Raw genomic sequence first — 27,851 nt, 5'->3', positions numbered from 1 at the left:
TACTTTTATTGAAAAAGCTTTTGAACTATATTAATGTTTTACAACTTATATTAGCTCTGTCCAGATATTATTTCTAATGTATATGCATTTATTTTGTATTAATTGTTTTAATATCTGTTCATTGTGTGGAAGACATCAATTGTGCACTGTACATATATATTGATTATCCAATAAACATATTTGATTTGATTTGATTTGATTTGTTATTTCAACACATGTTTCTTGATTTCTCTCCCCTGCTATTTTCACTCTCCAAACTTAGCTCTTTCGTAATATTTCACAATAATTCACGCAGAAAATTATTTGGTAGGTACTTTAAAGTGAAACAAAACCCTTTATTTTGGTTTGGCATATTGACAAACAGTTGGATGAGCCTTTCAGCGAAAAGGTATTGATAAAAAACAAATCATTTTAGTCTATTTTTAAGTATTACGTTTTTTTTAATCTTTAAAATTTCTGATTTACTATGCTGTATCTAGTTAAATCTTGTTCAATCTAGCAAAAACCTGAAATTACAGTTGTGCAATCGAAGCTGATTTAAAGAAATACTTAGCTAATAACACCACAAAACTCAAAAGTAACAGATATATAAGTGGTAAGATATACAATATTCAAAAAGTTCAATGTAATTATTTAAATTTCTGACCATTTTACAGACATGAATGTTTATACTACAATATAAATTTCATATTGCCTTAAGGATTAGGTAACAAAGCTACTTTCACCAAATGGTTATGATCAGAGACTATATTACAATCTTGTTCTGTGTGCAGTTTGTAGCTGCGGAACTGTAGCTCATACATCATGTACATGTACAAATGTATATGTAGGTCCTTATGTTATTTTTTTACTATTTAATTTACGGACCATAATTTGCAATCTTTACTCTTCATGTATATGTAGGTCCTTATGTTATTTTTTTACTATTTAATGTATGGACCATAATTTGCAATCTTTACTGTTCAATGCTTTCAAGCACTTTGATTTTTTTTACTTCTTTAGATGCCAGAAAAAGAGTTATTTGGTGGTGCTTTTTCAGCATTTCTACCTGATGGAGCTAAAGATGTCAGGTAATAAGAATAAGAATATATGTACTTAGCAAAAAATTATATAAAAATTAAATTGTTCAAGCTTTAGAAACAAGACAAAAAGAGGCTTGCATGGCTTTTTCTGTTTTGTAGCAAGTGAAATAACTTTTGTTATTCCGCAACAATATATATGTACTTATTTTTAACTTTATTTCAATGGACTCTTTGAACTCTGAACTGTCATGTCATCTATAAAACATTTTGTTTAGGCTTAAATTAAAATATTGTTTGTTTGCAGTTTACCGACCGACCCTTGAAAATCCTCCCGACTGTGAAAATTTTATTGCTTTAAATTTGAAGAAATTTTTTTTAATACTTCTATTGACGCGATCCGGAACTTTGGGTCCTTTCCGGAAATGATTTAAAGTCTGGGTCAATTACGTATTTCAAGTTCGTTTTTTCTTAGCTTCCCGTCAAGCGTTCATGTGACCATTTAATGATAAAGCACATGGAAATTGTTTAAAGGTATCCATGAAGTCAGGGAGGAGTACTTTACGCTGTCCCCTCGTGTCAATTTTAAGACAAATAACAAACAAAAAAGTTTATTAGTAAACTGTTTATACAGATTCAGGCACACATGTAATGATGTGTGATGATATCATTGACGATGATGCAGCGGATATTCATAACTGACACGATAACCATTCTGTCTCAAACAAATCGGGTACAGAATCTGTGGAGCCTGACTTTATGGAACCAATTTCAGTGGTTTAATAATTCGACAGCAGCTTGAAGTATGGCATATTTTCTACAAATCGTTGTGAAGACGACAAAGATGAAACCACTCCTCCGTGACTTAAATCCACAGGGGCTTGTTACAATTGCCGGGTTTACTATCCATACGAACCCTTAAAAAACACATGTTTTTTTAGGGGTTCGTATGGAAAGTAAACCCGGCAATTGTAACAAGCCCCTGTGTTAAATCTTTATGGATATTGTAAACACGCCTGTACGGAGGAAGGGCTCATTTGAAATGTTAATGGATATAGATCATGCCAAATCAATAAGAAGCAACCCTAACTACACAAAGATGTAGAGAAAATGAATGGTTAGCTTAAAAATTAAATATACTCTCTATATTAAATCTATCTTCGATTGCAATGAGTATGCTCCTTTAGGATAAGGGGGGCTGCCCCACTCATTGCAATTATTCTCTTTCTTACAATATTAAATATACCCAAACTGTGTGGCCTGTGTGAATTCAATTAAAACATGTCCTTAGGAGCTATGCTGCCAATTTTTGTTATGCATTAAAAACATTTCAGTACAGAACATTTACTTTTAATGAGGTGCTATGGATTTTACCCCAAACTTTAGATTTCTTTGGTTTTCATTAAAGCCTGGCAAAAATATAACCTTATCACATATAATTAAATATTGTTAGAAATATGAAAACAGTCGAATGTCTTAATACTTTTTTTTCAAGTTGCCTTTTTTTTCAATTGAGGAAGATTCAATGGTTATTTTTTTTTTTATTAAAAATACACTCTTTAAGGTAGCACAATACAAAGATTTTGTTACTCCCAATCAGACAACTTAAAACTGATGTAATTCATTTCATCCTTCTTTATATTTTATAAATGAGGTACCAAAAGAAAGAAGAAAGATTAATCTTTTAAATTGTGATAATTTCATTATGACATAATTATTACATAATTAATTATTATGTAATGAGTTGCTATATTGTGATGTCCACACTTGAATGAATTTAGCTTCTTTGTTCTTCATAGCATCCCAAAATATTTTATATATTCTTGTACAACACAGCTTGACCTCCAAAACTGTGTCTCAGATTTCCAAAAACATCAATAGAACAATTTTTATACCCAATTGAATTTAGTGGTCTCTTATGAATTGATGTTGCAAACTTCATTGAAGATTTATGAGAGAATGAAATACAATAGGAAAAATCTGAGACACAGTTTTGGAGGTCAAACTGTGTTGTGCACGAATCTATAAAATATTTTGGGATGCTATGAATAACAAAGAAGCTAAATTCATTCAAGTATGGACATCACAATATGGCAACTAATTACATAACAATTAATGATGTAATAATTATGTCATAATGAAATTATCACAATTTGAAAGATTGGTCCTTCTTCTTTCTTTTGGTACCTCATTTATAAAATTTAAAGAAAGATGAGTGGAATTACACCAGTTTAAAGATGTCTGATTGGGGATGAAAAATCTTTGTATTGTGCTACCTTAATACATTGTCTTATAAATCTTTAATATCTACATTTTTCTGATGAAAATATTCTACTCATGAAAACATTCTAGTCAAGAAGCATACATGTCTGAATATATTTCTTTAAAACAGTTCTAGTCATAATGACATTCCTTGTTTATAAGTGTTCCAGTATTTAATAATTATACCATATTTTATGTCATAAATTGGATAATGACACCATGTTAAAGTTTCAGTTTTGGTTAAAAAGTTTTTTATCTGAAAATGCCTGTTCATTTGATGTTGGTTTTCAGCATGTCCAGTGTTTGTTGTTTTAAAATGTTTTTTTTTTCTTTACAAGAAACTTGGTTTAGTGTAACTGCTTGTTTAAACTGTATTTTGGCTGATAAAATAAAATATTTTTCCTACCTACCGACCCTTCAGTCTGAAGGTACAGTCGGAAAACTGCAAACAAACATATTTTTAAGGTTGGCCTTACAGTACAGGGACCTTATTCACAAAGCATCCGTTAGCTAACGGACCCGTTAACATTTCCGTTAAATTTCTGCTAATTTTATTTCGTATTCACAAAGCCTCCGTAAAATAACGCATCCGTTAACGTCTCCGTTAAATGTTACGTTAACCTGAATATTTAACGGATACTCCAACGTACCCGTTAAACGGGCACTAAGAACATTTTATACAATGAATACAGTGATTGTAAACTTTTGCAATATTTTAACATGTGGTGGGTATGGATAGTTTTTGAGAGTAGCCAGGAAAAATAATATTATGCACAAAGTTACCCCTTACAATTGTTTAAAGAAAAGTGCAACATTTTAATATGTCTTTGCGACTTCTTGTCAATCTTTATATTGTCTATATATTTCAGTAATAATACCGCTTAAATAATTTTAAAAAATACATGTTAAAAAAAATGATACAGTCACAAACACATATCAGACGGTATATGAATGTAACATAACAATTTATGAAATATTGTTATTCTTCACAAGCAAAAGTGTTAACAACAGAACATACACAAAAATCGAAGTTTATGAACCTTTAATTTTTTTAACATCTTTAACACGGAAATGTATACATCAATAACATATCGTTTTTCACAAAAATCTATGTTTTGAAGTCACGGGCGGATCCAGAACTTTTGATAAGGAGGGTCCTCTGACCTTTCCATACAGATTTCAGGCAGTAATATTTTAGAAAATAATAGAATAAAATGCATTATTTTTCCGATTTCTTGTAATAATTAAATTATCCCGATTTGTATGAAAGTTTAATGAATAAGGTTACTGCATGTATTTTGACCTCAAAAGATTGTATATAATCATGATAATTTTATATATCTTTTTAATATTTTTTTTCAAGTTTTCTCTTTCAAAGAGGAGCGTAAAAAGGAGGAGGGGGAGGGTTATTCGCACAAAAGAACGCGAAATGAAATTGCCATTTCACTATGAACGATCGAACACTTAAAAATATCTTGCACGTTGTTCTTTTTACCGATTTTACGAAACAAGGTCAATAACGAACCTTCTTCACGGCTGCATGTGAAATAAAAATGGTATACCTATAGTCACCAGTTAAAATGGAGCACAGCTATAGCAAGCATCGCGTCACAACTGTCAGCGTGACGTCATGATCATTTGACGTCACTCAGCTAGGAAACGTTGTCAAAAATGGCTTTGATGCAGTTATTCCATGCCAATAATCAAAACAATTTACGACGCAACAGAATTTTTAGAGACAGGTTGAATCCCTTAGACGCCTATGATGACCATGAGTTGCTGTATAGATATAGGATGTCTAGACAAACGTTAATGAGGGTGATCGATATGGTCCGAGATGACATTGTTCATGAAACTCAAAGATCATATGCCTTGACACCAGAACAACAGACGTTTGCAGCGATTAGATATTATGCCACAGGATCGTTCCAGACAGTGGTTGGAGATACAATGGGGATTAGCCAGCCATCAATGTCAAGGATTGTCCAGAGAGTGTCTTCTGCTTTATGTCGTCATGCCGGACAATACATCAGATTTCCGACAACTCCTAGATTTCAGCAAGCAGTTAAAGAAGGCTTCATGAATGAATTCACATTCCCAAATGTTCTAGGTTGTGTGGATGGCTCACTAGTACAAATTAAAGCACCCTCCACCAGAGAAGACATGTATGTGTGTCGTAAAGGATACCATGCGCTTAACATTCAAGGCATATGTGACAGTCAAAAGAAATTCCTAAACCTTGTTGTTCGTTGGCCAGGGTCATCTCATGATGCTTTTATTTGGAATGAAAGTGGAGTTAAAAGGTATATGGAAAACCATGCAGACTGTGGTTACTTGCTAGGAGATCAGGCGTATCCTCTTCAGCCGTATTTGCTTACCCCTGTTAGAAATCCCCAGTCAGACGGCGAGCTAGCCTATAACAGACTTCATCAGAGAACAAGACAGCGTGTAGAGGATACGTTTGGACGATGGAAATGTCGATGGTTAATGCTGCACAAATTCGGTGAGAACATACATATATCTGTCAGTGAATGGCCTTTTTAATTTTGTTGTTTAGATCCGAAATTAAACTAAAGACCTTTGTACCTTTGTACATATTTTTACTGTTTATATTGAATCGGTAATGTGCAACTTACGTTTTTGTATGTTGATAAACCTTGTAACATTTTTAAACCAAAATCGTGCTTAAAAATATTTCTTTCCAATGAGGGAGCTTCCTTTGATGACTTTTACTTTTTCTTTGACTTTATTTTAACTTGCGCTGTAACGGCTTTTATCTTGTTAACGAAGTACATTATATCATGTATACGGAAAAGCATTCGGCAAATCTCGAAACAATTACATGCTGGAAGCAAATAATTCAGAAGCAGTACATTTCAAGAAATTTTACATTAAAACAAAGAAGTATACCCTAGTATGCAAAAAATAGTTTTATACGGTACCCAACATGTTCAATTTCTTTTCAACAACTCGTTTCATAATTATGACTTTTTAAAGCTTTATTTGATACAAAGAAATTAACAAATATTCTTTAGATTAACAAAGTTGCAGCTATATATGCGAAGGAATATTTTTTGCCGAAAATATGTTCTTTTTGCCGGGCCCTAATTAGTGATTCTACACCATAAGCATCTGTGTATTTTGCTGTCTTATTTATTGTTTGTCTTTATGTCGATTAAGTAATACGTGTTACCGAACCGTTTTGATACTTTGGTATATTCTCTCTTTAGATAGTCACAGAAACAAAAAAAAGTAGTTTATGTTATTATTGTATAGCAATATAATATTTCCAACAGAAAAGTTAGCGTGCAATCAATTCTAATATTGCACTAGTGCAATAAATCTTCAAAATTCATGACGTCGTCAACGACAAAATCTTAGTTTAAACCAATTTACTTTTAAACATATATTGCTATACAATAAAAGGGTCATTGCATGAATATTGGGGAATATTGTCCCTCGTAGAACATATATTGCACTCGCAAGCTCGTGCAATATAAAATTCTACTCGGGATAATATTCCCCAATATTCATGCAATAACCCTATATTACACATTTTGTCTGAATTCTGTATTTATATTATCAAATATTATCATTATTAGGAGGAGCAATTACCATTGAACTGAAGAACGCTATCAAAGCCATTATTGCAACTGGTGTATTGCATAACATCTGTGAAGAAGACGGTGTACCAATTCCTGAAGATGATGTACCACCCATGGGACGAAATGATAACGGAGATGATGTTAATGTAAATGACCATGATGACAATGCAGGAATAACTGTGAGGGCGAGATTGATTAGAGAACGATTTGAATGAGTCTGTAAATGAAATGTATTTAAAAACATGTAACATAATGTACAAGACATCTTATTCCAACATTTAAACTGTCTCTCCAATGGTAAATGCATATATCATAGATAATGTTTCGTTTATTTTAAAGCCTTACCCTTTTAAGCTATTATGACCGAATGTCAGGAGCCTGTAATTCAGTGGTTGTCGTTTGTTGCTGTGTTACATGTTTGTTTTTTTCTTCTTCATTTTTTCTACCTTAATTAGGCCGTAAGTTTTTTGTTTTGAATTGTTTTACACTTGTCTTTTCAGGGATTTTTAAAGCTGACTATGCTGTATGGGATCTGTTTATTATTGAAGGCTTACGGTAACCTATAGTTGTTACTTTCTGTGTTATTTGGTCTCTTGTGAAGAGTTGTCTCATTGGCAATCACACCACATATTCTTTTTGTTATAAAGGATGCTCATTGCAGCTTATCTGCATCCATCGTCTGTTAACATTGCTTCCCTGGAACAACTTTTGAACAGATATTCACAAAACTCGTTTCAAATGTTCCTTGTGGTGTCTATAGATTATATTAGATTTGTGAACTTTATGTCCAGCATGACACAAATTTGGCCGCACATGCTTAAACAAAACCCAGGGTACATATGGTAGGGCGTTAACTATTTCTAAACTATATATAAACATATGAAAAAGCCATTACCTACAAATGACCAACATGACAAGTGTTTTTGTACCGATGGTTGGCCTTTAAAGGTCAATTACAGTAAGAACGGCAAAAATGTCTTTGATAGTTTTTCTGGTACAGTGCTAATAAACAAGATGATGATGGAGTTGACAGGAATGTAAATGAATTTCAAGATAATGACGCAGACAGCTTAAAAGGTGCAAAAAAGGGATCTGATATTGCTGACTATGCGGTATGGACTTGCTCATTGTAGAAGGCCGTACGGTGACCTATATGGCTGTTTATTTCTGGTCTCTTGTGGATAGTTTTCTCATTGGCAATCACACCACTTCTTTTTTATGGCAATAAGAAAAAGATGTTAGGTAAATATAAAATTGACATCTATTCAAATGATCATATACACAATGTAGCTACAGGTTGTGCATAAATGCAGAACTGAAAAGTTCGAATTCAGATGGTATCTGGTTCTGTGTCTGGTTATTGCACTGGGCTGGTGTTTGGTAAGAGACGTGTCTGTTTTCTTCAATTTCTAGACGTCGGCGCTCTATCCTCAGCCTTTCCCTTTCAATAGCAAGTCTTTCTTTCTCGATCTCAATTAGTTGTTTTTGAAGAGTTACTAAACTAAAAAAAAAATACAAAAACATTGTACATACTAAACTTCCATAAACTCAAGCAACGAAAATATTACACTTCCAATTAAAGTTTACCGTATAATAATCGTATCATATGTCATTGCTATCAGGCCAGTGGGAATATATTGTGGTAACGAAATTAAACAGCAAGGGAAAAGGTGAAATTGGTCGAACGGATTTGTACTATCCCGGATCGATTATTGACTTTCTAAACCCCTGTCAGAAGGACTGCACGTGTTTACTGTTTCTTTCAATTACGATCAATGCTTTGACGTTACGCGCGATGTTCGTACCTCATTTGAAAATCGTTGTAGTTGGCAAGATGCAAGTCCAAAATATATAATTTTGTGATATAATATTCAAAATAATGTTGTTGTTTTTTTAAAATAAAAACGAAAACGACAATTGTTAAAACTATGTTTTATGCTGCATGCGATTAGATTAATTTAAAAACAAGAAGCTCTCAAGAGCCTGAATCGCTCACCTTAATTTTTTTGGTTAAATCTCTCATCAATGATTATTTTGGCTTTTCAATTTATTTAAATGTTCTTTGAATCGTCCTATTTTCTTCAAAAGCAAAAAAAAAATCATTTTCTCCTATGTTCTATTTTAGCCATAGGAGCTATGTTTTTTGACATACAAGGAAATGAAATATAAAATTTATACTAGATACTCTGAAACTCATTTAGCCTAAGTTTGGCTGAAATTTATACAGCAGTTTCAAAGGAGAAGATTTTTTAAAGTAAGTCAACATGATGAACAAATTGTGAAAAAAGTCTTTAAAGTGCAATAACTCCTTAAGGGGTCAATTGACAATTTTGGTCAAATTGACTTATTTGTAGATCTTACTTTGCTTAACATTTTTGCTATTAACAGTTTATCTGTATCTATAATAATATTCAAGATAATAACCAAAAACTGCAAAATTTCTTTAAAATCATCAATTCAGGGGCATTATACCTGAAAAACCAGTTATCCAATTCGGCTGAAAATTTCAGGACAGGTAGACCTTGACCTAATAAATACTTTAACTTCTTGTCTTATTTGCTCTAAATGCTGGAGTTTTTGAGATATAAGCCAAAACCTGCATTTTACCCTGTGTTCTATTTTTAGCCATGACGGCCATGTTTTTTGACGAAATAAAAAATAAAGCACAAACTTTATTTTATACACCCTACTGATCATTCAGTTGAAGTTTGGTTGAATTTGGTTGAGTAGTTTTAGAGGAGAAGATTTTTTAAAGTTAGCAAATATGATGAACAAATTGTGAAAAATTGTCATTAAAGGACAATAACCCCTTAAGGGGTCAATTGACAATTATGGTCATATTAACTTATTTGTAGATCTTACTTTGCTGATCATTTTTGCTGTTTACAGTTTATCTTTATCTATAATAATATTCAAGATAATGACCAAAAACTGCAAAATTTCATTAAAATTACCAATTAAGTGGCAGCAACCCAACAATGGTTTGTTTGATTCATCTGAAAATTTCAGGGCTGATAGATCTTGACCTAATGAACATTTTTACCCCATGTCAGATTTGCTCTAAATGCTTTCGTTTTTGAAATATAAGCCAAAAACTGCATTTGACCCCTATGTTCTATTTTAAGTAACGGCGGCCATGTTTTTTGACGGATCAAAAATCGAAGCACACACTTTGTGCAGGATAATCTAAGGAACAATCATGCTAAGTTTCATTCAAATCCATTCAGTAGTTTCAGAGGAGAAGATGTTTGAAAAATTGTTAACGACGACGACGACGGACGCCAAGTGATGAGAAAAGCTCACATGGCCTTTTAGGCCAGGTGTAGGCCAGGTGAGCTAAAAAAACGGCTATTTTTTATACCTTCCGCGTAACATATATGTATTTCATTAATTGTAACCACTAAACTATGATTTTCGTCTAAACTGTTTAGTTGCACACGCTTAAAAACCAACGTTTCAGTCGAAGTTTTGGTTTGAACGTAACGAAAAATTTCGCGACGTTGTGTTACGCTTACATGTACGAACATCGCGAGTAACGTCTTTATGTGTTAACAATCAACCATTGATACTACATGCTTGATTGACATATCGTCACAATACAGTGCTAACAATTAAAAATTGGGTGCTTGTTTTGTTAAATTCATTGGGGGTGTACAAGGGTTGACCGAGGTACCTTATTTTTTTTAAATGTGCGCACGGTCAACGCTTTTTCATCCCTATGAAATTACTAAAAAGAACAACTCAATACTTATATTAAGATTTTTTCGCTATGATCATGAAAACCTGTGCACTTTTTTTGTAGAAGCACGTGTCAACATAAATGTTTCAATTCATTATAGAATTGCAGTTAGCCAATCAAAATAACGTATTATAGTGAAACATACACCTAATGTAAATATTGTAAACACGTGTCAATTGAAAATTAGGCGAGTATATAGTAAATCGCATATATATATATATATATATAAAGATATAGGCTTTTGGTTCAAGTTTATAAAAAAAAGTCTCCATCGGAAAATGGGAAATGTCTGTACCAAGTCATGACCATTGCAGTTGTTTCCACGGTGCCGGGTCATGCCTAAGTCGCTATTGCCGTTTGTAATACTTGTGCATGGACTTTCCTTCTTCTCATCATTCCTTGTCTATTTGAATTGTTTCTCATGAGTTGTCTTTTTTTATTTCCTTATTTTCATGACAATGTAGTTGTATTGATGAAATTTTGGTTGATTTCAAGAACAGTGTTGTGTTAGCAATATGGCTTTTTGGAGGGTAAAAAAGAACCACCAAGTTACAGACGGTCATTTATTTATCTATGTATTACGACTGTTAAACAATATGACATCTTATTATTCCGTAAATGGATATGTCATTAGTGTACGGATAGTTTTACACTGAACAATAATCTTTTAGTGGGTAAAAATTACAAAACTAGAATGTTTGAAACACGGCATTCCCCGACTGTTTGCCATGTTGATTAAAAAATGTTTATACAAGAGTCATGTGTAAAATATAGGTCATAGTGATCTCATCAACAGGAAACTTTTAGCCCAATATCCATCAATGTGTAACAGTTAGTTAAGTATCGAAGTACCTTTCATTTTCCGGGATTGCTGCAGTAACCTTTGAAAATTTCTGTTTCTTATTCTGTGGCATGTCTGCATCTACACATTGAAGTTCATCTGGGGCACTCAAGGCTGGTCTCGGGCTTTTCACTCCAAATCTATCCCGTACTTCTGCATGGCATACTGGGCTTACTGGTTGTTGGTGTACACTTGCTATAACAGTAGTCTATTGAAAGGAAATATGATCAATTATGGTAAATGATTATTTAAAAAAAATCTTTATTTAAAACCGTCGTTCATGCGTAAATGTTCTAGCGTTGCTACTCATGAAATGTTGCTTTCAAGATAGTTGCTCAAAAGATACAGCCCCTTAAAATTAAAATGCGTGATTTTAAGCTACTAAAGGTTTTTTTTAGTTGTAGATGCCATGGCATCTTTGATATTTGAGATCAATCTGCGGATGGATCAAACACGCTGATATATTTCAATTTGCCTGACTGTTGATGACGTCCGATGTGTATGGTAAGCCATTAGGATCATAACATGAAAAACTTTACCCGTAGAAAATAAAGAAAGACATTATTTTTTACGGGTATTGTTTATAAAAGAATAAATACACATACAAAAAATAGACTTGTTATCAAATAAGAATGCTTTTCATAGTTACCCGTAATTGTTGGTGTAAATTAGGAATGGGGAATATTATATGCGTAACTATAGACTTGCGAGAAAGTGTTCCTTTGTTTGCAAATTTTACATTCGACTGTATGCGAATATGACTTTTTATATAAATTAATTGACCACAGAAGTGTTTTTTTTTAACTGTTTTCCTTTTTTTAATATACGAACCTCGGCTGTCTGTTGCTGGAAACAATCGAGTCCTTCGCTAATGCCATATATTTTCTCTTCTCCTATAAGGGACACCACTGCTTCTTCAACTGAGGACAGAGGCTCCACACAACTTTCACCCCCGCCTGTCAGATTTCTGTCCCGTCTTACACTGGCTGCCCTCTTCTTTGTGTTTCTTTTGACATCGTCCCATTTTTTCTTTATTTCATCAACATTCCTATATACCATAGATGTGGCGTTTACAGAGTTTTGAACCTCCATCCATGCCGATTTCTTCTTTTTGTTTGTTAAAGTGTCACTAAAGCGTGAAAAAAGTGTGTCGGATTGACACCGAACCTTCTCTATGAGAACATCCACCTCCTTTTGTGAAAACCTTGGCTTTCTCTTTCTGTCATTTTCGTTCTCCATCTTTTTACCGACCGATTTTGAAAATTGTGACGTCTATTCATACAACAACGTCATAAACGAAAATAACGTGAGAAATTGCAGAAAAGGTGACTTTTTTGCGTTTTCATTGGGGCGTATCAATTCGAATAGCAAAAGAGAAAACTGACCCCGAGCAGTTCATCAAAATTGTTAATAACATTTATTGTAACACCCAGGTGTAGAGGTAGTAAATATAATTTATAATTCATATATTCTTATGTTACCCAAGGAAATTTCTTTCAAAACACATAAAAAAGAAAAAGAAGAAAATTCAAGATCACTCCAAGGCATCATGCCGAACTTACCTCAAATTTTGGCGTCGATATCTTGGCAAATATTTTTGGCATTCAAGGGAGGCAGATGAGCGAAATGTGTTGAAATATTTAATTTCTCGCTGGTTTCATGTATATTTAAGTAATCTACCTTGAATCGCTGCATTTGTATAAATTTTGAAGGAACTCTTAAAAGAAAAATTTAAAAAAGAAGAACAAAACATATTTGATATGAAATAATTCAATTTATTCAAATGAGCAATCGATATCCAATAAAAAGCACCGTTTCATCTATCCTAATTAATTTGCATGCTAACGGACCCGTTAATAGCGCGTCCGCTAACTCAGTGTTAACGGAGACGTTTGTGAATACCACGTTAAATTTTAACGGACGTACCCGTTAACGTCTCCGTTAAGTTAACGGGTCCGTTAGTTAACGGAAGCTTCGTGAATAAGCTCCCAGGTATCTAAAACCAATCTTCTTCCTGGATGACTTTTGTTATCACACTTGCTTATGCAAATTCCTGTCAAAATTATATTTGAGAGACTAACACAGATTCAGTTTTAATATTTTATTAAAGTCTCATCACTTGAATAACAAAATATTTAAATACATATATGAAAAATTACATACAACATAAAAAAATCAAAAACATATATAAAACATAGTGTATACATGTACTAAGAATTGAGAGACTACAGTACGCCCACGGAGTTTGTAATCCCAAACTCCATACACCGAACTTTTTCCTGGTGTAACACCAGGAAACTCCGACATCCCTCCCTAAATCCTCGGAGAAATTTTGGAGTATTCCCTCCGACTTCCGCGTAAATTCGCTACCTTTTGTTTATTGTATTAGCGACATCTCTCCCATTCCGGTGTGATGCAGTGTCACACCAGGCAATTAATTGCCCTAATCCTTCTGATCAATGCCGGTACGCGAGAGTCAAGGTATGTGAGATTTATAATGTAATTAAACAATTGTATTTCCTGTCTATCGATAATCAGGTTATATATCTGATTGCTTGAAACAAATAAAAGATTAAAAAGCAAAACGTTATTGTTAATTCTTTTAATTACACTGTACATTTAAGATTAGTTTTAGTAAAAACAACAGTATTTGATTTTGACTTTGTTTTTTTTGTCAGTAAATAAATATTTAATTCACAAAAGAGATATAATTGTGTAAAAATAAACGGAGACTAACGCTGAAGAAATGTGGGCAGTTTAAAGAAAATTACACAAATCTCAAAGTTTAGAATACAAGTAAAAAAGAAAATATTATTCACTAATGCTAATAAGTCTACTTAATTTTCATTTTACGATTACATAATTGCTTGAAACAAATAAAAGATTGAAAAGCAAAATGTTGTTGTTAATTCTTTCAATTGCATTAAAGTTTTATAAAAAAAAAAAAAAAACTATACTTGATTTTGACCTCGTTTTTTTATCGGTAAATTATATTACTTACGATTTGCGTAAAAATAAACGAAAACTAAAGCTAAATATAAAATGTGAGCAGTTTAAAGAATATTTTGTGTCTCAAACTAATCTTGTAATGAATAATAATATACAATATTTTACATAGTTTTAAAACTATATATATTTAAAATTTAAATTACATCACCAGCTATATATATAAATAAGAAATTTGTTCTTCTACTTAAGATATTAAAAAAGGTTTTAGCACATCATATTTGTCTCATAGAAAGGACTAGATTATTGTTAAGGAAAAGAACTCAACTAGTATTTGTTATGCATGCATATATATCTAGATTGTTATAATTATCTCCCTTTGGAGAGTTGTGATTTGATTTCTCCTTTTAACATTTTAATGAATATTCAAACTATTTTTATAATTCACCTTGTAAATTACATTGATTTTTAATATTTTATTTCACCCTGATCCCTAAGTTTTTACAAAGTAGTGCAGTTATCCCCCTTCGAATATGTTTCTGCAACTTTAGTCAGATTCTACACACAATCAGGAATTATTTACACACTAATTCCACACATTCAGGAATTATTTTTCACATGCAGAAATGGACTAGAGTAGAGTGTAATTATTTCCCTTTATTTATTTTTCAGTGACTTCAGACAGATTCCAGACAATCAAGAAGTATTCACGCATGCTGAAACTGACCAAAGTGTAATAATAGAGATTATGGAATATGTAGAAGGTGGAGATGATGTAGCCATTAAGTAAGACATATATTAGAAAAAAGGGTGAAAGATACCAGAGGGACATTTAAACACATAAATAAAAATAAACTGACAATGCCATGACTAAGAAAAAAAAGACAAAGACAAAAATAGTATACAAAAAACAACATAGAAAGACTAAGCAACACAAACCCCACTGAAAACTGGCAGTGATCTCAGGTGCACAAGAAGTGTATGTAAATCCTGCTCTACATGTGGCACCCGTCCTGTTGCTCATGTTAGTACAAACCTGGTAATAAGTCTAATTCGGAAGGTCATGTACGCCAAAAGGAGACCTGATCAATTGTAGTAACGAGAAATCAGTAGATTGAGAGAGTAAATAAAAAGGAGACTCAAAGTGATAGTACTAAAATTTACTTACTTTGTCCTAGTAAGACTCTGGATGATGTACATTTAGCACTGATGAAAAGAAGGAAATTACAAAATTTTAAAATTTCTTCTCCTCTGCTCACTTTAAAATGTTTTTATAACTGTTTGTACAAAACAGAAATCTAACATGTACAATGTTTCTTTTGCCACACTCAAAATCTTTTATTACACCAATCACCAATTACAAGACATTAGCAAAAGATTAGATAAAATTTGGTATTGCAAAAGCTACATAGTAGTGGTTTTAACTGTTGATAATAGGATTTCTCCTCAAATTTCACATGGCATGTAAAGTTTCTTTAAATAAAGAATTATTCTATTAGCCAGAAATTGTCAAAATAAATAGTAAAGAATGATGATTAAAAAATGTTGTGGTGTAATATGTTGTTAATCTTTGATAATAGCATTTAAATAATCGCATTTAAATAAAACAATTTAAAATTTTACAGTTTTATAATTGTTTTCTTTCTTTTTTAGAACCCATTTTGAAGACTTAGCCCAAGGCAATGATGTATCACCACAAGATAGTGAGATAACACATACAGAACAGATATCAGATGACAAGTTGTCCAGTGAACAGTAAGTAGTGAGATAACACATACAGAACAGATATCAGATGACAAGTTGTCCAGTGAACAGTAAGTAGTGAGATAACACACACAGAACAGATATCAGATGACAAGTTGTCCAGTGAACAGTAAGTAGTGAGATAACACACACAGAACAGATATCTGATGACAAGTTGTCCAGTAAACAGTAAGTAGTGAGATAACACACACAGAACAGATATCAGATGACAAGTTGTCCAGTGAACAGTAAGTAGTGAGATAACACACACAGAACAGATATCAGATGACAAGTTGTCCAGTGAACAGTAAGTAGTGAGATAACACTTACAGAATAGATATCAGATGACAAGTTGTCCAGTGAACAGTAAGTAGTGAGATAACACATACAGAACAGATATCTGATGACAAGTTGTCCAGTGAACAGTAAGTAGTGAGATAACACATACAGAACAGATATCAGATGACAAGTTGTCCAGTGAACAGTAAGTAGTGAGATAACACATACAGAACAGATATCAGATGACAAGTTGTCCAGTGAACAGTAAGTAGTGAGATAACACATACAGAACAGATATCAGATGACAAGTTGTCCAGTGAACAGTAAGTAGTGAGATAACACATACAGAACAGATATCAGATGACAAGTTGTCCAGTGAACAGTAAGTAGTGAGATAACACTTACAGAATAGATATCAGATGACAAGTTGTCCAGTGAACAGTAAGTAGTGAGATTACACACACAGAACAGATATCTGATGACAAGTTGTCCAGTGAACAGTAAGTAGTGAGATAACACACACAGAACAGATATCAGATGACAAGTTGTCCAGTGAACAGTAAGTAGTGAGATAACACATACAGAACAGATATCAGATGACAAGTTGTCCAGTGAACAGTAAGTAGTGAGATAACACACACAGAACAAATATCTGATGACAAGTTGTCCAGTGAACAGTAAGTAGTGAGATAACACATACAGAACAGATATCTGATGACAAGTTGTCCAGTGAACAGTAAGTTGTGAGATTACACACACAGAACAGATATCAGATGACAAGTTGTCCAGTGAACAGTAAGTAGTGAGATAACACATACAGAACAGATATCTGATGACAAGTTGTCCAGTGAACAGTAAGTTGTGAGATTACACACACAGAACAGATATCAGATGACAAGTTGTCCAGTGAACAGTAAGATTTATATCAATTGTTTAAGAGTTAATCAAATGAATCAGTAACAAATGATATAAGATAAGGAGTAGTGATTTTGATTGCTATATTTACTCGTTTAATTTTGATATATATAAATAAGGAGTAGTGATTTTGATTGTTATATTTACTCATTTAATTTTGATTTTTGTTTGGCTGGGAAGGGCAGTTCTTCTAATTTTCACTTAAGTGTGCAATAAAAACTGTCATGTTTCTCTGATAAATTTTTCATCATGATAAAAAGATCCAATCTTATTTATTAATTAAAGTTAAACTGATTGTTAATTTCAAATGTTATATATGTACACAGCTATAGTCAGTCCTTGAAAAAAACCATTATAAAGACATCAAACTTATATATTTTTACTTATAAATTAGATAATCTACTTTTACTTATTTAATCAAGGGGAGATAATCAGTGAAACTTGATGATTTCATTGAATGTTCCTTACATTTGATATAACTGTTAAATTTTTATCAAATCTAATTCTTTTTTGTAAAATTTTGTTTAAATAGAAAAAAGTCCAAAGTCATCATGGCACAAGTTAGCCAACACTTACTTATTCTTTAAATAAGAAATTTGACAAATACTGTGGATTCATTATTTTTCGTTGGATACCAATTTTCGTGGTTTTTGTGGTTACAAGTGAACCACAAAATTAAATGTTCAAGGAACAACATATTTTATATAGACTTGCATGCAGACTTCCGCAAAACCACCAAATTAAATATCAACAAACATGCAAGTTTTTTCTGAATACATGAAAATTGGTACCCACGAAAATTAATGAATCCACAGTAAGTAGAAAAAAAATGGAAAAAAAATCATGTCAAGGTTTGATTTGTACCAACCTTTGATTAAAATTAATACCTCTTTGATATAATGGATCATTAAAACCTTATTCACCATTAAACATGAATTTCACTGTGACTAATAAAAGAAATTAGACATTTCAATACAAAAAAATATCAAAATGCACGTAAGAGACCAAACTTGTAGAACTTTCATTCAAAATATAAAATTTGACAAAAAATATAAAATTAATATGAAAAGTCATGTAAAAGATTGAATTGTGAATGACTACCAAACTAAGTCTATTGATGACTATACAGGTTAAACAGTCTGTGGTCTTGCTTGTTCCAATCTGATTTTATGTGACTGCCAAATATTTGCAGTCTTAAAATGGTAAAGTGATGTCAAGGTCATAGTCCTCTGGAGACATTTGTTTTGCAGAGCTTTTAATCTTCTATTTGAGAATTGATTTACAAAGAAGGGAATTGAGTCCAAAGTTAACTTTGATGTTGTAGTGAAATTATCCTGGTTTTTTTATTTATAAAACATTTTCTTAAAAAAAATTCTATAAGTCAATGAATGTTGTGTAGACTTAATTTTTAGATTTTTTTTGTTTTTTACAGTTTTGATAGTGCCTGGTACATCTTAGGACAACAGAATGTAGCCAAGTTTAATGAGGTGGCAAAGAACACTATCAGCATCCACATGGGACTGATCAGATTATCAGAGTTTGAATCAGATATCCTGATTACATTCAATGATCCTGTCAATATAGAGTAGGTACCATAAGGGAGAGGGGAATGAAATGACTGAATCAGATATCCTAATAACATAATAGGTTACAATAAACCATTACATTGTATGGGTTCAGCCATTTTATGAGCATAACATGGTATTCAGAATTAAGAGTATGGCTTATCCTGATTGGTTGATATGTGCACCCGTTATTTCTAGCTCACCTGACCTGAAAGGTCAAGTGAGCTTTTCTCATCACTTGGTGTCCCGTTGTCCGTTAACTTTTACAAAAATCTTCTTCTCTGAAACTACTGGGCCAAATTTAACCAAACTTGACCAGAATCCTCATTGGGGTATCTAGTTTAAAAGGTGTGTGGATGGACCCGGCCAACCAACCAAGATGGCGGCCATGGCTAAAAATAGAACATAGGGGTAAAATGTAGATTTTGGCTTATAGCTCTGAAAGCAAAGCATTTAGAGCAAGTTTAACATGTGGTAAAATTGTTTATCAGGTCAAGATCTATCTGCCCTGAAATTTTCAGACAAATTGGACAACCCATTGTTAGGTTGCTGCCCCCAAATAAGTAATTTTAAGGAAATTTTGCAGATTTTTGTTATTATCTTGAATATTATTATAGATAGAGATAAACTGTAAACAGCAATAATGTTCAGCAGAATAAGATCTACAAGTAAGTCAACATGACCAAAATTGTCAATTGACCCTTAAGGATTTATTGCCCTTTATAGTCAATTTTTAACAATTTTCATAAATTTTTGTAAATTTTTAGAAAATATTTTTCACTGTAATTACTGGGCCAAGTTCATTATAGATAGAGATAATTGTAGCAACAAGAATGTTCAGTAAAGTAAGATCTACAAACACATCACCATCACCAAAACACAATTTTGTCGTGAATTTATCTGTGTCCATTGTTTAATATGCACATTGACCAAGGTGAGGACACAGGCTCTTGAGAGCCTCTAGTTTATTATTAGGGACTTCGTGCATTCTGCATTATACCAAAGGCCAAACAAATTATTTTCCTTAGCCCTAACGGAAATGAGATGACTTTTCAACGCTAAGAAGAGACACATATTTTTAAGTGCGAAATTGATAGGCATGGGAGATAAGTACAAAATACTTTAAGAAAAGAAACAGGAATCTATATTTTTGGACCAAAAAATACTGTCAGAATAACTTTACTGTAATTCTACCAAGGTTTTGTTGAAAAAATCAACTTTCTAAAGTCTGTATCTCAAAAAAGGCTATCATTGTTGCCTATGGGGAAATTAATTGTTTATTTCAATCTTAATGATCCTTAACAGTATAGAGTAGGTACCATAAGGGAGAGGGGAATGACATGAGGGATATAACATTCAATGATCCTGTCAACATAGAGTAGGTACCATAAGGGAGAAGGGAATGCCATTTGAGAAATATAGTTGTTAGTAGGGATGATACAAAACAAAACTGCTACTTGTAATAACATTTTTATAAAACTAAGAATAATGTTAACCCTTGTAGTGCGGGGGCCATAATATTACGGCCGTACCCAGACCACCGTTATTTTGGCATCAATGGCGCTCCATACATTTAGAGGTCATTGTAATGCCATTTAATTCGTAGTGTATGCACATTTCCTCAATCTGACACTATTGATTGTCATGTTTCTCACTTTTGATATTCATTTTGAGCTCAAATACGAACTTCAAAATTTGATATCAGACAAAAAATTTGTTTTTTTGGAGGGGTGGGCTTACCTTCAAGGTCTGAAACACAGAGTTAAGAGGACTGAAACCTTGACAAATATTGTTAACCTAAAGGCACACAACGACTAATCGTGTTCATTATCAAAATACGCCAAGGAAACGACTACTTCCGGTTGCAAGTCAAGTTAAAGTTCAAAATCGGAAAAAATCGGAAATGTTGTGAATTTGCTGTAAATAACCTTCTTTACACTGATGAACCCAGATCAGTTTCACTCCGGCCTAACAACTGTTGTGATGAAAGTTCACTGGTGTCCACTCTACATGAAAACTACAGATGGATGCATCTATTAGCATCTCTCAGAATTACAGGTCGAGAAAAAGATCGAAAAAACATCAAAATTGAAGCTTTTTGCACCTGAGGACTAACTTTAAGGCAAATATGGACCATAATTTGGTATTCGGCCTTTGGTTTCTTTTTGTATCCTTTTTTATAAGTTCTAAAACTTTAACCTTTATTCTGTGGGTTGTGTTGGTGTTAGAATAGTATTAATGGAACAATTGAGTTTTTCAAGAAAAAATTAATACATTTTGATTCACCGTTTACGTGACAGGAAACCAAACAGGAAGCCAATCTTTATTTTCTTTATTTTGCACAATATATTTCAAAAGACATAAATGAACACCATTACTAGTGTTACTTGCTTCATGTTAATATTTAAAATCTATTTTCAATGTTAAATTAAAGTTTTTTTTAAACGCGACAGGAAACCATAAGAAACCGAAAGCATTTTTTTAGTTTTATTTTATTGCAAAATCTGCTTAAAATAATCTGAACAGTATACTTTTTCTTAAAATCCATCTTAAATGTAACAGTATTATAAAACTCCTAAATATGTGATTGTTTTGAAAACAATTGGTACAATTTATTCAGAAATTTCCATATTTTCTTCATTGATACAGGATACCATAATCGTTGTATCTTGATGTTTTAGCCAAAAAAAATGTATTTATATTTGGTTTTGAAATTCCAGTTATATACAATTTATTCCAAATCATTGGCAATGTAAAATTCTTTAAATCCAGTAAAGAAAAAAACTTTTAACTTGTATTTCCTCAATCTGACACTATTGATTGTCATGTTTCTCACTTTTGATATTCATTTTGAGCTCAAATACGAACTTCAAAATTTGATATCAGACAAAATTTGTTTTTTTGGAGGGGTGGGCTTACCTTCAAGGTCTAAAACACAGAGTTAAGAGGACTGAAACCTTGACAAATACTGTTAACCTAAAGGCACACAACGACTAATCGTGTTCATTATCAAAATACGCCGAGGAAACAACTACTTCCGGTTGCAAGTCAAGTTAAAGTTCAAAATCGGAAAAAATCGGAAATGTTGTGAATTTGCTGTAAATAACCTTCTTTACACTGATGAACCCAGATCAGTTTCACTCCGGCCTAACAACTGTTGTGATGAAAGTTCACTGGTGTCCACTCTACATGAAAACTACAGATGGATGCATCTATTAGCATCTCTCAGAATTACAGGTCGAGAAAAAGATCGAAAAAACATCAAAATTGAAGCTTTTTGCACCTGAGGACTAACTTTAAGGCAAATATGGACCATAATTTGGTATTCGGCCTTTGGTTTCTTTTTGTATCCTTTTTTATAAGTTCTAAAACTTTAACTTTTATTCTGTTGGTTGTGTTGGTGTTAGAATAGTATTAATGGAACAATTGAGTTTTTCAAGAAAAAATTAATACATTTTGATTCACTGTTTACGTGACAGGAAACCAAACAGGAAGCCAATCTTTATTTTCTTTATTTTGCACAATATATTTCAAAAGACATAAATGAACACCATTACTAGTGTTACTTGCTTCATGTTAATATTTAAAATCTATTTTCAATGTTAAATTAAAGTTTTTTTTAAACGCGACAGGAAACCATAAGAAACCGAAAGCATTTTTTTAGTTTTATTTTATTGCAAAATCTGCTTAAAATAATCTGAACAGTATACTTTTTCTTAAAATCCATCTTAAATGTAACAGTATTATAAAACTCCTAAATATGTCGTAAGGGGCGTGATCACATGTTAGTCACATGTTTCACGTATGACTGGAAATGATTAGAACTTAACGACAAAAACAATTTTAATAAAAAAAAAGGAAATAACTGGACTTCTGTTTCGTGTGAAATGTAACGCATAACGATAACGTCATTTTCTAACTTAATTATTTCGAAGAACAAAACTAGAATGTAAATAATCTCTGATTTACCTGTTTGAACATCTCGCGAGAGTTCATATTTGCATATTGTTATAAAGAATTCTATTACAACAAAGCAGATTACATCATCTAAAATTTGCGTTACGAAATCGGAAACCAAAGTAACGCTAGTGTTCTTACACTGCTACAGAAATACTTATAGTTCTCAGCATTTTCTTCTGACTATTCTTATTGGTCAATGTTCTTTATTATTTGAAAGCAAAAGTTACGAATTTGCCGGTGACAATTATCTATAAATCAGTCAGCGTTATGCACTTCGGAAGCGAAAAGTAACGCGAGAAACGACACAAAAATACGGTCGTATAATCTTTGAAATTTGTTAATTTCAATTTTTTTTTCTAGGGAAGAGTAGCATACACTTGTATGTTGATAAAAATAAAGGCATCTTTAGATGTAGTTACAACTTTTCTTACAGTAATACACATTTTTATCACTTTTCTATTGTTATAGGAAACGAGCCCAATAGCAAATTATGGTCCATATAGGAAAAACAAATATGACGGACATGAATTAAGGACAATTACTTCACTATGGGCTCCAAAATTGGGACAGGCACATACAGAATGTGGCAGGGTTAAAAATGTTTGTGAGCACTCAACCCTCTCCTCACCTGGGACAGTTGTGTTACAGCACAACATAAGAACAAATTGTAAAAAAAGGTTAAAAGGCTTAACTCATGAGATGGATACAAATAGAAATGCATCTAACAAAAAAACAGAGTTGACTTGGATGGGTACTTATTAGGGGTGGCAAGGAGTACTCGAGTACTCAGGTACTCGCTCGGAAGACCGAGTACTCGAGTACAGTTTTAGTACTCGGATACTCGTTTGCTTTTTATACATCTTGAGATAGTTCTCTTCTTATTTCCACTCAATTTTAGTTCTGTTGAAATTTCTCCTTCGTAATACTCAATAAAATCAATTAACAACATAAATATGTTTATCCTGAGGATACTATCTGTTATAGTAGTACCAGCAACGTCCTTTCCTTTCCAGGGAATATTTTCATGTGCACTCCTTGTAACCAAAAAATAGAGAGTTAAACAGTCTTTCGTCTGAAATTGTTGACCAGATCATATTTTTAAACAAACCCAAAATCAAAGTAACCTGCGGGGAACCCTACACAACTGATTGAGACATTTTTAACGGTGTTTGTACACGGATCAACACTTTCATGGATTAATAATTAACTCATCACAAGCCGTAAAAACTTACCTTTGTTTGTTAATCAAGACTTCTGATTGGTATGAGATGTATATCTAAATTAATTTAATTACTCTTTTTTTAAAGCTTAACTATAATTGTTTAATTTACAATTTAGAGATATGCGAAAGTATGAGAGCGACATTCAACAACAAAAGTTGAAAATAAACTAACAACGTCATGGCTAAAGAAAAAAAAGGAAATCAGACAAACGATAGTGCAAAAAAAAAAAAAAACACAGAAAAAGTAATACTGAGCAACACGAAAAAGCACAAGTAATTTGAAGTCCAATATCATAATTGTTGTTGACAAATTAATAGACAAGTCGTGTTATAAAAAATACCAACTCCTCAGGAACAGATGCTACATATATTGTCTACTTTGTCGAACTTAAAATGCAAATATTTTTGGTTTTTGCTTATAAAATATTTTGATTTTATTGAAATTTGGTTCATAAACACGTAAACAAACAATAATTGCTATTATGATAGGGTATTTGTAAAATCGGCAGTCGTTAATTTATTGTTTCATTGACACAAAAAACAGAGGAGCAAGCTATGTTTGTAGTACGTTTGTCTTTCGTCAATATGTTTATGAAAGGTAATAACAAAAGCACTGCATCCCACCTAAAATCTAACTTAAACTTTTCAATAGACGTTTAAGATTCATCCGAGTACTTGCGAGTACTCGAATATTATGACAGAGTATCCGAGTATTAAATTTCAGATCTTTTGACATCCCTAGTACTTATACTTACCAAAAACAGAAAAAACAGAAAGTACAGATCTGGAAGTTCTCACAGTTATTGACCACTAGAGCTAATAACAACTAATAGAAAAAATCATGTACTTAGTACCTAAGACTAAAATATCAATCAGTACACATCCAACATCTAATGGATTTAGTGGGAAGATGTCATTAAAAGTCAGAATAAAACATGACCTTGTGCAATACCAAACTATAAGTATCCACAGAGTGTAGTTCCTTGAAAAAAACATATGTGTATTATTTTGTATTGTTTTGGTCTTAATTTAATATCTAACATTGTTTTATTTTAGCCCATCCAGTAGCAGTCACCACGCTGTACCTACACACTGTATCAGATGGTCCGTAGAAGATTTTAAACAGCTGCTAATGTCATTTAAACTGCATGATACAGGAATATTTGGTGTATAATGACAGCTGATATAATATATTATCTGACCCCATGGATAATAAATAGTTCATAGAAAACAATCAATAGGAATTGTAATATCATATGATAGGTTATTTGGTGGGCGTGAAAATTTAACAATTTTAAGCCATTATTGTGGTTTTAGCAGGAAACAATTGCTAGCGTGAATTTAAATTTAGTATAAAAATTGGCATATTAAAAAAGAATGCTACATCTGCCAAAATTTGCACCCTGCCAAGATAATCTGTGATGCGGTAGCATGTAGATGCAATTGAAATGTAAAGGGTCATTCCAGAAATTTGACCATACAGGGAAATGGAGGGTCGGGAGTACTTTATAAGAATATTACCATGATTGTTAGAATTATTGGGTGGGTCTCATTGGGGTCTAAACGTGACGCAGGATTGCAGACAAAAAAGTAAGTGGGATCCGGGATCAGAACCCCCCAATGAGACCCTCTATTGGACTATGGATTAAACCTGAAAAAAATCCAAAGTTGAGGTGTGTAAAATGTGCTTCTGGACCAATTTTGTATTTTATTTCTGGAATAGCTTTAGGTATACAATGTTATATTAAGAATAAGGCATTTTTGTCAAATCTTGAATCATCTTACTTTCTTAGCTTATTTGTCTGACTACCATGTTTTAAATGGCAAAAAGCACAAATTATTAATGAATATGTCATAAAGATCATCATACATTATGACTTTTCATTATAGAGTTATCTCCCCTTATACTTTTACATGTTCATTTAGAAATTGATGTCCTGATAAAATGTTTATTTACTAGTAAATGATTGTTTTATAGTTAAAAAAGTAGATATTATTTTGAAAGTTCTAAATATATTTATGTGACAAAATATTGATTGATTTAAAAGAAAAATATATATATTTTGGAAATATGAGGAGATTTGTGAAGAATTTAATAGATTATGTAACATTTTTCTAAGCATATTTTTATTATGATTTCCTCCATTGAACAAATGCAAATCAGTATCAAACAATTTTTGAATGCAAAGTTTATTAAACATTAACATGAACATGATATGTGTAAAAGATTTAAGTATTAAGGGATCAATTAGTGTATTAAATGTGAAACTAAACATTAGAGTCAAAATCAGATACACTATGAGTATGAAATGTATGACAATTTTTTGTATAAACCATTTTACAAAAATGTACTTGTATCAAGTGTCTTTCATATAACTATATTTTTTTATTATTAAAAAAGAAATAAATATTTTTAATTGAAAGTCTAAATCCAGCTGTTTTTATACTGGTACCATGCTATTTGCACTGTAAAATTGTATTGATTGTATATATTAAAATATTGCGAGTCATTTATGGTTATTAAGTTTTGAAGCATAGAGTCTGTTTAAAAGCATGAGGCAAGTGCTATGATTTATGAAGTATTAAACAAAAATCAGCTCCTCAATGAGGGTTGAAAATAACTAACAAAATGAATCCTTAGAAGTCTTTGATGTGTGGAATGTACTTTAATTGTCTTTGAAAACACGATTTATCTTTATATGAGGTTTAAGGTGGTACCCAACACCTTGACTAAAATTAATTTGGCTTGTTTGATTTTTATAAAATTTTGGCAAATATTTACTTTGGCCCTTTGAAAAAAGTATAAAATTTCAGAAAACTTGAACCAATCACTTTTTGGGAAAAAATTGGTTGTATATATAGCAGTTTGACTAATTCTAATTTTCATCTTTGAGAAGCTTACAATTTCCTTAACAATACAAAGTAATTTAAAAGTTAAGCTGATTTTACAGAGTTATCTCCCTGTAGTGTTAGGTACCACGGACTACCACCTTAAAAGTAAAAAAATCCAATCATTTTTTGGCAGCTGTATGTTACACACAAACAAAACATGTATATATATATATATATATATATATTATATTGTTTTATTTTGCAATGCTTTGATTTAAGAAAGACATATTGATAGTACAGCTGGTACATTATTGACATGATTTTTACAATGTCCTATTTGTTCCACTTAAAAAATACAAAGCCATGAAATACAGATCTTTTATAGTAAACAGGAACAGAAGTACTAGTCTACTGATTTATTTTGACGTTACTACAATCAATTTACATATATATGTATTGTTAGATGTTGAAATTTAATGCATGATTGTATATTATTGTATTAAAGAAATAAATTATTCTCAGAAGACCAATTCATTTCCTTTACATATTTATTTATGCCCCCTGAGTGCCTAGTGCATATTATATGACTTATATCTGTCCTTCCTTCATTTTGAAATCAAAACAGTTGTCAGGACTTTTTCTTACTTTTCTGGACTTTTTTTTTTTGTACGAGTACAGATCTGAATCTCCTTTTGTGTACATAATTTTATAGTGATGACTTACAGATTGAGTTGGTGTTCCTTTCTGGTTGAAAGATATTTTTTGTAAGAATTAAAGCCATTGCACTCCTCAAGTTTGAAGCCAGAATCCAATAAATAGATTATTTTCATGAATGTTTGAATTGACAGTTGCCTATTGGGAGTTAATGTAGACAAGTGCGGAAAGACTGGGAAAGTTTATGATTTCCAACCAAAGATATTAAA

General features: G+C 32.1%; 2 protein-coding genes across 4 annotated transcripts; one reads left to right on the top strand and one right to left on the bottom strand.

The window, feature by feature from the left end:
- Positions 1 to 207: 207 nt before the first annotated feature.
- Positions 208 to 27,537, top strand: LOC143057944 (ran guanine nucleotide release factor-like). Of its 3 annotated transcripts, none has more exons than XM_076231407.1 (6): positions 208 to 306; positions 1,003 to 1,070; positions 15,085 to 15,198; positions 16,066 to 16,167; positions 18,782 to 18,934; positions 25,153 to 27,537. In XM_076231407.1, the coding sequence occupies exons 2-6, from the start codon at positions 1,003 to 1,005 to the stop codon at positions 25,268 to 25,270; spliced, it is 555 nt and encodes a 184-aa protein (XP_076087522.1). In that variant the 5' UTR covers positions 208 to 306; the 3' UTR covers positions 25,271 to 27,537. The 3 variants fall into 3 exon arrangements, with proteins under 3 accessions (XP_076087522.1, XP_076087524.1, XP_076087523.1); XM_076231409.1 differs by lacking the exon at positions 208 to 306 and adding an exon at positions 316 to 388; XM_076231408.1 differs by lacking the exon at positions 208 to 306 and adding an exon at positions 426 to 595.
- On the bottom strand, positions 7,995 to 13,044 carry LOC143057109 (uncharacterized). The gene is made up of 3 exons (XM_076230348.1): positions 12,298 to 13,044; positions 11,478 to 11,674; positions 7,995 to 8,387 (listed from the first exon to the last, which is right to left on the bottom strand). The coding sequence occupies exons 1-3, from the start codon at positions 12,703 to 12,705 to the stop codon at positions 8,177 to 8,179; spliced, it is 816 nt and encodes a 271-aa protein (XP_076086463.1). The 5' UTR covers positions 12,706 to 13,044; the 3' UTR covers positions 7,995 to 8,176.
- Positions 27,538 to 27,851: the final 314 nt, after the last annotated feature.

Source organism: Mytilus galloprovincialis, chromosome 13 (genome assembly GCF_965363235.1).
Source record: "Mytilus galloprovincialis chromosome 13, xbMytGall1.hap1.1, whole genome shotgun sequence".
Classification (NCBI taxonomy): domain Eukaryota; kingdom Metazoa; phylum Mollusca; class Bivalvia; order Mytilida; family Mytilidae; genus Mytilus; species Mytilus galloprovincialis.
This window is presented reverse-complemented; position numbering and strand designations above follow the sequence as displayed.

What these genes read in the sequence shown, in the direction of transcription:
- LOC143057109 (XM_076230348.1), bottom strand. Translation starts at nt 12,705, where the DNA reads ATGGAGAACGAAAATGACAGAAAGAGAAAGCCAAGGTTTTCACAAAAG. An exon ending in TCCAGCAACAGACAGCCGAG is followed by an intron (nt 11,675 to 12,297) that starts GTTCGTATATTA and finishes TCCTTTCAATAG; the next exon opens with ACTACTGTTATAGCAAGTGT. An exon ending in GCAATCCCGGAAAATGAAAG is followed by an intron (nt 8,388 to 11,477) that starts GTACTTCGATAC and finishes TTTTTTTTTTAG; the next exon opens with TTTAGTAACTCTTCAAAAAC.
- LOC143057944 (XM_076231407.1), top strand. Translation starts at nt 1,003, where the DNA reads ATGCCAGAAAAAGAGTTATTTGGTGGTGCTTTTTCAGCATTTCTACCT. An exon ending in GATGGAGCTAAAGATGTCAG is followed by an intron (nt 1,071 to 15,084) that starts GTAATAAGAATA and finishes TTTATTTTTCAG; the next exon opens with TGACTTCAGACAGATTCCAG. An exon ending in AATGATCCTGTCAATATAGA is followed by an intron (nt 18,935 to 25,152) that starts GTAGGTACCATA and finishes GTTTTATTTTAG; the next exon opens with CCCATCCAGTAGCAGTCACC.